Source organism: Leptonychotes weddellii, chromosome 4, assembly GCF_054177405.1.
Source record: "Leptonychotes weddellii isolate Sample4059 chromosome 4, ASM5417740v2, whole genome shotgun sequence".
In the NCBI taxonomy this organism is placed as follows: domain Eukaryota; kingdom Metazoa; phylum Chordata; class Mammalia; order Carnivora; family Phocidae; genus Leptonychotes; species Leptonychotes weddellii.
Window position 1 is genome coordinate 153,202,838 of NC_138372.1, and position 11,722 is coordinate 153,214,559.

At 43.4% G+C, this 11,722-nt stretch overlaps 1 protein-coding gene across 1 annotated transcript; it reads left to right on the top strand.

Annotated features, from left to right (window-relative positions):
• Positions 1–75: 75 nt before the first annotated feature.
• CCN3 (cellular communication network factor 3) lies at positions 76–8,364 on the top strand. Its single transcript, XM_006747034.3, has 5 exons — positions 76–478; positions 610–835; positions 1,929–2,180; positions 3,384–3,598; positions 6,847–8,364. Exons 1-5 carry the CDS (start codon positions 407–409, stop codon positions 7,141–7,143), a joined length of 1,062 nt encoding a protein of 353 aa, XP_006747097.1. The 5' UTR covers positions 76–406; the 3' UTR covers positions 7,144–8,364.
• The last annotated feature ends 3,358 nt before the right edge of the window (positions 8,365–11,722 follow it).

The following is an 11,722-nucleotide window of genomic DNA, read 5'->3' on the forward strand; positions in this document are numbered from 1 at the left end:
GCTTCCAGGAGGAAACGGGCGTTTCCTTCCCACGCGCTCGAGCGAGCCCTGGGTCCCGGCCGCGCGACTCCACCCTGCCCCTCCCGGCGCTCCGGGAAAAGCCAGTCGCCACACACAGGCACACGCAGGCCCCAGGGCCGCGCCCTAAGGAGAGCGGCACCCACGGCCAATTGCCATGGCAACCCCGGGGTTCGTTCCATTCCCCACCCAGCCGGTCCCCCCACCCTCCCCGCCCTCTCCCCTGCCCTGCAGCCAACCGGCTTGAGCGCGTCCCGCGAGCGCGCTATAAAACCTAAGCCGGTGCCGCCGGGGAACAGAGGCGGGCGCCCGACCTGCTGCGGGGCGAGCGGGGCGGATCTGGAGCGCCCAGTCTCGTTTCGTCCAAGCGGGAGGGAAAAGCCTGACCATGCAGAGTGTGCAGAGTCTGCCCAAGCGGTGCATTGGCCTGGCCTTCCTGCTGCTCCACGTCCTGGGACAGGTGAGCGGCGCTCCCGTCAGGTGCCTCTGGTTACTCTGCCCTCCAGGGCGGCCCCTGCTCGGCGGCCCGGGTCACCCCGCCTTCGATAGTCTCTGCTGAGAGCTTTCTCCTTCTTGTCCCGCCCGCTCCAGGTCGCGGCCACCCAGCGCTGTCCCGCCCAGTGTCCGGCCCGGTGTCCCAAGACGCCGCCAAGCTGCGCCCCCGGGGTGCGAGCCGTGCTGGATGACTGCTCGTGCTGTGTGGTGTGCGCCCGCCAGCGCGGCGAGACCTGCTCCCTGCTGGAGCCGTGCGAGGAGAGCCGCGGCCTCTTCTGCGACCGCAGAGCCGACCCCAGCGCGGGAACGGGCATCTGCATGGGTAACCCGGCCCCCTGCGCCGCCCGCCCTCCGCTCCCGCCTGCTGCCCCTTTCCTCGCCTTCTCCCCTTCCCTGAGGGGAACGTGCAAATAATAATTGGGATGATACAGCAGGTGATGTTTGTGGAGCGCTTACTGTGCGCCAGGCATGGTCGGGGGTGGGGGGGTGGTGCTTGCAGCTTTGGGGAGCGCTAGAAGCCGAGAGGAAACCTGCCCGCAAAGGTGAGAAGCACATTCATCACCTGCCTCCTTACAGTGGGATCTGGATAGCCTAGCGGGGGAACAGAGCAGAGTTTAGGGCCAGTGAAATCATTTCCTTTGGACATTTCCAAGGGGGTGCTTGGGGGTGCTGGAATCTTGGGCTTACAAGCTCACAGTTCCCCCCACCCCACCCCCAACCTGCCGCCCAGCAGGTTTGTTTTCACACCTGTAATGATCCTATTTGAGCTAAAGCAGCCTTTGGTCTCCTGGACGACTATGTAATCCCAGTCTGGGCTGTGAATAAAATAAAATGCAGACAACCAACCAATTCAGGCTGGTGAAACTGATTGGGGGATCATTTTTCCCCCGTGGTGCACCATTGAGTCGGAGGCTGCCCCCGACTCCCCGGATAAGAGGGCTTCGAATAGCCTTTTACTTTCTTCTCTAAGTTACTGATTATTTATTGTGCTGGAATGCCAAGGAATCCTAGCACCCTTCCCTATTTGACCAGTTAACCTATTGGGAGAATACGAAGTGCACCTTTTTTTTTCTAAGCTGTTGGAGTAGGAGAATCTAAGGAGGTTCTAGCAAAATGACTTTATCATGGGAACAACAGCTGTGGGAGAGTCACTTCTTAGTGGCGCTCCCCCTGCCTCATCTGTGAAATAAAATGGCAGGATTGGATGGTCTTCAAGGTTTCTTCTTGCTCTGGGAGGCCTCCAGGAGGACATCTCTCTGCCAGAGAGAGAGAGAGAGAGAGAGAAGAAACAGATCACTTCAACGAGAAAAAGGGGGATGTGGGATTTGCATGTAGCTTGTATAGCTTCTCCATGACACTCTGTTCTTGATTTTTCTCTCTGCCCTTCCCTCTGCCTTGCTTCCCCAATGCTCTAGCGGTAGAAGGCGACAACTGTGTGTTTGATGGGGTCATTTACCAAAGCGGGGAGACCTTCCAGCCAAGCTGCAAATACCAGTGTGCCTGCAGAGATGGGCAGATCGGCTGTGTGCCCCGCTGTGGAGAGGACCTGCTCCTGCCCCAGCCCGACTGCCCAGCTCCCAGAAAAGTTGAAGTGCCCGGGGAGTGCTGTGAAAAGTGGATCTGTGACTCAGATGAGAAGGGGCAGTTGGGAGGCCTTGCCCTTCCAGGTAAGAAACTCCGGATACCTGAACGTGATCACTATACAGGTTAAAGGCAGGCAGGAAGCATGGGTGCTCTTTGGGATTTGCCATGAGAAACTGGCCTCCATTTCTGGCCATTCGGTTGTGGATTCCAGATTGCCCACTGAGAACAAACACATCACGTGTGTGGATCCAAGCCAAGGTATTGAAGTATGCATGCAGTTTCTCCCAAAGAGAACCTGTTGCATTCAGTGGTTCTTTTGAGCAGGGGGACTGATTTTGTCTTACTGCCTGACTACTGTTTATATTTTAGTCCACCCCCGCTTGACCCTTATTAACATCACAGAGATAAAAGTAAAAAAAAAAAAAAATCAGTCTTTTCCAGATTCTGGATATTACCCATGTGCTCTCAAGACCAGCCTTCCTGAAGAATGCTACTTTTCCCTGGACAGGTGTCACAGAGAAATGTCGCCTTTCCAGATGCTGTAGGAAGGGTCAAGGATCTTTGTTTTGCTTTTTCTTTGTGTTTTATCTTCTAAAGGAAACAGTTTTTTGGAAAAAAATTCAAGAGCCAGTAGAGAATATTTTAGAAGCCATGAATCAGCCAGATTATTTATGCTGGCGTACACAGAGCTTTCCAGCTTTTCTGAGGTCAGAAATTATCAGCCATGCCTCGCAGATAGGAGAACTGCCATGTAGAAGCGCCCCAAGCCATACATATAAAGTGTTGAGACAGAACTTTTTGTAATCAAAGTCCAAGTGTCTATATCCCAATAATCCAAGCAACTGGTTTCACCTCCCTAGAACAAAGTATAGCTTTCGTCACTATTTTGAGTCAGTAGGTTCTAATGGCTCATCCAATTAAAATTTCATCATGATCCTTTTTCTGTATAAAATCACATGTTGAAAACACTACAGCTTATGGAATGGTTGTTGATGCTAACCTGTTCTACATTCTTCAAACTGCTAGGCTTCTTAAAGACCAGTTCTCCTAAGCTTCTTCAGGACAAGTTGGACAGTCATTCCACAAATCTTTCTTGAAGGCCTAGAATGTTCCGGCATTGTGCCTCCTCTGTAGAGTTTATAAATACAGAGATCCAGTTCTGAGAGCACCTGAGTTTAGTAGGTACAGAATTGAATGAGACCCTCTTTCCAATGATGGTTGAAAGGATCATTCGGCAATCCCCATGTTTTACCCAATATGGCCGCCTTTAATGGTCCATCCCATAGCCTACAGGACAGAAGCCACACTAGGAGTTGCGGTCTCTGACTCCAGCAGCAACTGCATTGAACAGACCACAGAGTGGAGCGCATGTTCCAAGAGCTGTGGCATGGGTTTTTCCACTCGGGTCACCAACAGGAATCCACAGTGTGAAATGGTGAAGCAGACTCGCCTCTGCATGGTGCGGCCCTGTGAACAAGAACACAAGCAACCAGCAGATAAGGTAGGAGCCTGGGGACAGCCTCCCATCCCAGAGCCAGGTAGCTTTGCCTCATGGGCATCTGGGTTCTAGAAAGTCACCGTGATACTAGTTGACTCAGAGGTCAGCTCTAGCGGGGAGTGAACCCCAGAGAAAAGGCAGAGAGCTTCCTGCAATGAGGGAGTTTACCTTCTTTTTTTTTCTCTTTCATGTACTGAAATATCCCAAGCAACTCACAGCAAGTCCACAGGTAGAGGGAGGAGCCGGCCAACTATAATAGTGTCCCCAGTTGAGACGGTCTGGCAAATCTCATTCCATTCCTGGAAAAAAACTGGCTGCTCAGTTGCCAAGCACAGCTGATTTTAAAGTGGTCACTTCTGACCTCAGTTTTTTCACCCCTTAGGCTCGATCTGTAGGAAGCACGGGATAGAAATTGTATCTTCCTCACTAAACCCTCAGTCCCCAACATCCTACCTGGCCCATATTGTGTGCTTGATAAACAATTGTTGATAAATAAATGAATGGATGTCTGGGAATTATTTTCAGTATTTTAAAAAGTCTAGTGGAAATAGTACATTTGCCAGCATAAGGCAATATGTGCCAAATAAAATAGCACATTTCTTTCCCTTTTTTGCTGGAAATGACTCAACTCAGTGTGTTAACACTCACTATAAGGCATGTGGATCAGAAGCTCTGATTGGTTCCTGATGACATCACAGGCCTTGTTACCAGAGCCCTAGATCAGATAAATGCAATACTCAAATTGAACCATTATATGGAAATTTGTACAAACCTAAGGCCAAAATAGTGTCTTTTTTTTTTTAAAGATTTTATTTATTTATTTTATTTATTTTTTTTTTAAAGATTTTATTTATTTATTCATGAGAGACAGAGAGAAGCAGAGGGAGAAGCAGGCTCCCAAGGAGCAGGGAGCCCGATGCGGGACTCCATCCCAGGACCCTGGGATCATGACCTGAGCCGAAGGCAGACGCTTAACCGTCTGAGCCACCCAGGCGCCCAGATTTTATTTATTTATTTGAGACAGAAAGAATGAGAGAGAGAGAGCACATGAGAGGGGGGAGGGTCAGAGGGAGAAGCAGGCTCCCTGCCGAGCAGGGAGCCCGATGCGGGACTCGATCCAGGGACTCCAGGATCATGACCTGAGCCGAAGGCAGTTGCTTAACCAACTGAGCCACCCAGGTGCCCCAAAATAGTGTCTTAACAATGAAAGATTTACATATCTCTACACCGAGGCAATATCACCTAATGCTTAAGGGTGCGACTCTGGAGCCGGACAACCTAAATCCTGGCTTACCACACGAACTGGCTGTGGGATCTGGATGAATTTTCTTAACCTCTAAGCCTCAGTTCCTTCCCCCATATAATGAGGCCATTGACAGTACCTACCTCAAAGCTGTCATGAGGATTAAATAGAATGAATTTACAAAGTGGCTGGGCAGAGATGACTCTGTTAGCATTAGGCATCATTTCTATTTATTGCTAGAATAAGTCTCCAACAGTCGTATTATTTATATGGCTACATGGCTATATGACTTTTGGGGGTCCATCCTAATTTATGTTTCTTCCACCAATTTTGAAAGAACACATAGAAACATCCCTAAAATTATATGCTAGAAGCTGCACCTCCCCACACTTAGGGGAATTCCAACATGCATGTGGCACAGTTATGTAGGTTCACCCACAAAGCTGCCTCTCTCTGTTTCTCTCTCCCTGTATCTCTGTTCCTGTCTCCTGTCTGTCTTTCTCTGCTTCTCTCTCTCTTTCTCTCTCACACACACACACACACACAGATGTTGCTGACCTTGTACCTCTTTGAGGACATTGGCAAGAATATAGGCTACTCATTAAATATGAAAAAGGAAGAAAAAGGGGCCTTTAATATTGTCAAGGACACACTTCTTTATTAAATAAGGCTTTTCCATGTCATGCCTCCAAAACTTTGCTTTTTCTATTGTTTCTTTTGCCAAAATTTTTATATTTGTTTGTGTAACTTGCACCCAGTTTTATATTGGGAGATATTATATTTAAGATATATACATTTCATAAAGGTTCCAAAATTTGGAAATACTAGCATAATAATCATTACTTCCTAACACCAAAAGATGCTTAAATATGAGCCAGTGCTTCTCTATGTGTGGCTCCCCAGACCAGCAGCATCATCTAAGAACCTGGTAGAAATGTAAATGTTTGGGGCCCACATCAAACCTACTGCATCAGAAACTCTGGGTGTAAGGCCCAACAATCTGTGTTTTAGCAGACCTTCTAGAAGATTCTGATGTAAAGTTTGAGAGCCACTGATTTAAGAGAATCCCAAGCCTCATCACTCCACAGCTGTGGGCTGTGCCTAGGAAAGTGAAAAGCAGAAGAGAATTATGGCAAATTAGTAGGTGAAGAAATCTAAGTGAGAAATAAACATAGAGTCAGTGTTGTGCTGAATTATCAATATGAAGGTTCCTCATCAACCATTACTAATGGCATTTTGAATAAATTCTCCACTTACCCCACTTTCATGGAAAATAACCTTAAATCCTATTGTTTTAGATGTTCCTAAGGGTATAATAGAAGACATGGGCTTGTGTCAGACATTCAATCACTAGATGTTTCTGGAGACTTTAGGCCTTTGAGACTCTATTTACTCATCTGTGAAGCTTGCACAGTTGTTCCTTACATGAATAATTGATCCTAGTAGGAGTGAATGTTGTTAATAATGTTAAGTGAATTAATGTCTGAAAAGTGTTTGAAGCATTAGGAGATATGCAACGCTGCCAGGTATATTCCCTTTCTTTTTATAATGCCTAAGAATGCATAAACTAAAACAACATCAAAGTCTGTTCCAGTGCCTTGAAAAAATAGCTTTATTTATATACACGTTCACCCTCATGCTTATCGCCACGAGGTCAAAAGATGGTTGTGTACCATTAGGCATGGTTTCCACATTCTAGGCAGGAAGACAATGAATGCAGGAAGCAATAAAGAACTGTACCTATCTGAAGGGCAAAGGGCTTCCCAGAATCCCTTGGCCTATGTATCATTGGCCAGAACTTGAGCACAAAGCCATCCCAAGCTCCCAGATATTCTGGGGAAGCAAATACTAGTAGCTGACCAAATTGCCCAAACACTATAATGTCATGTTAGCAAAGAAGAAAGAACAATGGATAGGGGGTAGGCAGCTAGCAATTTATTCCATATCCCTAATGGTCCCTCAGAGGAATGGTAGCCATTCCACAAATCTCTCCTTTCTTCTTTCTTAGAAAGGAAAGAAGTGTCTCCGCACCACGAAGTCACTCAAAGCCATCCACCTGCAGTTCAAGAACTGCACCAGCCTGCACACCTACAAGCCCAGGTTCTGTGGCGTCTGTAGTGATGGCCGATGCTGTACCCCCCACAACACCAAAACCATCCAGGTGGAGTTCCAGTGCTCCCCAGGGCAGATCATCAAGAAACCAGTGATGGTCATTGGGACCTGCACCTGTCACAGCAACTGTCCTCATAACCATGAGGCCTTCCTCCAAGAGTTAAAGCCAAACACCAGCAGAGGGGAAATGTAACATGTAATCCTACAGAGGCAAATGTAGCTACCCAACATCAAATGAATATAAGAAAAATTAAGAAGAATTATTATTTTACCCCTGAGTCCTGTGTATTTTCTGTGGTCATATGAGGTCAGTTATATCTGTCTTTTTTTTTTTTTTAATGAAAGATACGATTAACTGTAAACTTGAAATCAAGGTGAGCTCAGGATAGTACTTAGGGATGATTTACTCTTCTGTGATATTGACTACAAATGAAAATTTGTATAAATTTAAGAAATCAGATTTATGTTTTACTATGTAGACTATCACATTACACTCTTCTTATTTTGTTATACACTAGTGCAATATCAAGAAAATGTCACTGTCCTGAATGTCACAGTGAAGTTCAATATCATACTGAACATGTCATACAAATATTTTGCCATATATTGAGGTTTGACTTGAGGGGTCTCTGTTGAACTCTCTTTTTGGGTGGCTCAACCCTGAACTTCCAAATTCAAGATCTGAGGAAATGTGTAGCTCTTCAGTGTGAAATCCAGAGACTATTAGTCTTCTGTTGCGTTGCACACTAGGAAACAAGTTGTATCTACAGGAATGGAATGTTGTTAGTTAAGTGGACTGGTGTGATAAACTTGCTCTGTTGCAGACAAGTTGACTCCCTTCCAAAGAAAGAAGCTAAACAGAAAACTCCCACGAATACAGAGATGACCTGGCCTCTCAGCCTTCATACATTTCTATATGCTGGAGGCTACTGGGGCTCACTACTTTTTCGTTCAGAAGAAGCAGAACATATCAGCTGAGACTTTCTTCATCTTACTGATGAGTAAACTGGGGCCCAAAGCACCAGATTACAACCTTTGATGACTTTCAAGTGTGCTGGTCATAGATTTTGAGAAAGAAGAATAAAATCAATAAGACTGTGGTGGTAAAATACCACAAATTTTATGGAAGTTCAGAATTATTGTAGACATGCCCAAAACTTATCCTTGGGCCCTAATTATGCAAACTCACAAACAAGATATATGTGTATACATATGTGTATCTAATTTGTCAGGCTATAAGATAGGCTGCAAACTTAAATGATTACATTCTTTTAATGTTACCATGTGTGTCCAGCTTTTCTCTTTTAAAGTATTTATATATAAGTTATACATTTTTTAAAATATTCCTTTTACTTTCTCTATTTGTCAGACATCACTAAATAAATATGATTTTATCAGTGTGTGACTGCCATTACCTATGTGCTTACGAGTTGCTTACTGAAAATATAAATAATGGATGGATCTAGAGGGTATAATGGTAAGTGAAATAAGTCAGACAGAGAAAGACAAATGCCATATGGTTTCACTCATATGGGGAATTTAAGAAACAAAACAAAGAAAAAAAGACAAGCAAAAGAAACCAGACTCAACAAAGAAAAAAAGAGAAACAAAAGAAACTAGAGAACAAACTGGTGGTTTTCAGTGGGAGTGGGTGAAATAGACAGAGGGGAGTAAGAGTACACTTCTCGTGATGAGCACTGAGTAATGTATAGAATTGCTGTCTCATTATATTGTACACCTGAAACTAATATAACACTATATGTTAATTATACTTCCATATAAAAAGGAAATATAAATAAAATTAAAATTTACAAATTAAATCAGGCACTAAGCGACAGCATCTATTGAAAGCAAAGCAGATATTTTTAGATGAGCTTACAATTTCTTATCAGAAGGGAAACAAAAGATAGTTCTGAGTTAGGTGATCTCTACTGCCAAGGCCTCAGATAGTCTCCACACTGTTTACTCAAGCCAACATCTCAAGCCCTGATATGTTTTTCTGGACAACCTGCTAGACACATCTATGTATTAAAAATTGAATGTGGGCCAAGCAAAACTTGCCTCCCTGGCTTCAAATTGCTCTCCATCCTCCCAATTACCCAGCTTAAACCACCAGCATTATCTTGATCAACCTACTCTTACTATGTCCCTAGAAAAGCATATTTCCAGAGGCAATGCAGAGCCCAGCAGTGAACAGGACTGCTATCGGGGCAGTGTGAGGGTCAAAGTTAATATAACTTTTATGTTAAAGTTTCTGGGTGATGCAGCAGGTCTAGAGTTCTTCCATAGTTTAAAAAAAAAAAAAAAACCTTATCCCCAACTTCACTTCCCGTACCTACAGCCTCCTGCCCGACCCATATATTTAGCAAGTTTCTATTTGTCCCTTAAGATAAATTGGAAAGCCAATTTGATTTCTAGAGTTTAATCAAAGGATGTTATTAAGGACAGCTAACATTAATTGCCCACTTATTTGTGCTGAGCACATTACCTTCATTAGCAGCATTTAATTTGCCCAATGGCCCTGTGAAGTAAGCACTCCTCCCCATTTTACATATGAGGAAACTTAAAAAATTTTAAACAGTTAAAAGAAACTGATGGATCTAGAACTCAAATCAAAGTCCTTTTGTTTCTAATTTAAGCTATCACATGAATCCATGCAAAGACAATCTCTCTTCAAGCCTGTTCAGTCCAATATTGTCCACAATGGCAAAATGGGAATATCCAAAGTTCCAACAATGTAGATTTGGCTAGATAATCCCAGTACAGCCATTATGATGAAAACAAAGCTATCTTTAAAATGAAAATGTAAGAAAATACTTACCTCCCACAAAAAGTATAGAACTGTGAAAGAAGTGATTTGTTTTTGTTCCAAAATTATCTGTGAATACAAATGTAAAGAGAACTAGGAGACAATATACAATAAAGTATTATAGTGTTATGCCAAGTTGGGCCTTTTTGTTGTTGCTTGTGATTTCTTTACCTTTTCCTTTTCTTTCTTTTTTTTTTTTTTTTTAACTGAGAACATACTACCTTTTAAAGCAGGGGGGATAAAAGGGTAAGGCTAAATTAAGATATCCTTTCAAGCAAAGTTCCCCTCATACCTCTGCTCATTCATGTTGAGTGGGCTGCCCCTTCCAGCATCCAAAATACTTGCTAATTCATTCATTTTGTTCATTCAAAAAACACTTACTGACTGTTTCTGGGTGCCTAGTATTGTTTTAAGTTCTGGGAAAATAAAACAAACAATAAAATAAACAAGTTACCTCTCCTTCCTGGAATTTACATTCTCTCTGTTGGCAAAAGCAGGCAAAAAGCAAGTAAATGATCAATGAAGATGAATATCAAATAGTGATAAATAAACCCTATGAAGATCACCAAACAGGGCAATCTAATAGAGAATTTCTTGGTGGCCAGTTTAGCTGGAGGTGGTCAAGGAAGCTCTTTCTGAAGAGGTCACTTTTCATCCTAGATCTGAATGACCAAGATTAGGAGAAAGAATCTTCTGGGCAGAAGAGCTAATGCAAAAAACCTAGTATCAGGAATAAGCTTGGAACTTCAGTAGAGAAGATCTGCATGGCTTGAGTGTGCAAGGGGAGGTGGGAATGATGGAGGGCTTGCCTCATAGTGTCACAGTATTTTACAACCCATTCTTTAAATTCCATGACATTGAGCATCTTAATCTTCTTTGTATCTGCCCCAGTATCTGGCACACAGTAAGACTTCACTATAAACCCGTTGAACAGATGGATAAATAAATGAGTGAATGGACAAAATGAATGGATGGACAACAGATAGAATGTTCTTTGAAATAAATGTTAGGCTTTTAAACTATCATTTTCATTATCACTGCCACTTGGAGAGCAATCCTCCACTCTGAGACCCACACAAACACACACATGCATGCATGCAGTCCTGAAATTATAACTAAATTTATAATTTAGTTTGAAACATTTGAAAAAATGTGACCTGATCTATAAATATCCGTTAAGTCCAGAATGTTCTAGGAATATGGCAAGGAAAGCAACATTTACTGAGCAGGGTTGAGGGCTGCAGAATGAGTACAGGTTTTGGAATTATTCAAGCTTGGGTTTGAATACCAGGCCTACTCTTTCCCAGCTGTGGGATATTGAACAATTTGCACATACTCTCTAAGTGTCAGTTTCCACACCTGTAAGAGGAGACCATAATATTGATAGAGTGACCAACCATCTTCATTTGTCCCAAACAGAGAGGATTTCTGGGACACAGGACTTTTATTTGTAAGATCGGACAGTCCCAGGAAAACTGGCCAAATTGGTTACCCTAAGTATCAACCACACATTGTTATTAAGATTATATGTGTTCATAAGCACTTGACTGTGCCAGACACATAGTAGGCCAGCAAATGACAGCTATTATAATAATAAGATCCAGTAGAGCCAAGCTCTGCCCCTTATTCTCTGCTTGTCCTATTCAGAGATAGACATTACTGACCTCATTTTTACAGGGAAATATAGAGAGTATAAAGGAAGCTAATTGCCTATTAAAGACACAGTAAATGAAGGAGCTGGGGTTCAAACTCAGGGTCTGCCTGAGCTCAGAGCCAAAGCTCTTTCCTTTCTTCAGCACCACAGCCATGAGGCCAAGTGTATTTTCAGCAACCAAAACAATTCCAGCAGTTTTCATTTTTGTGCTATTTTCCCAAACTATAAATGTTCTCTTTTAGAAACAGCATTGCAAAGTAGTGAGATTGTTGAGATCATTCTGTGAATGTGAAATTTTGAAAGCATTTA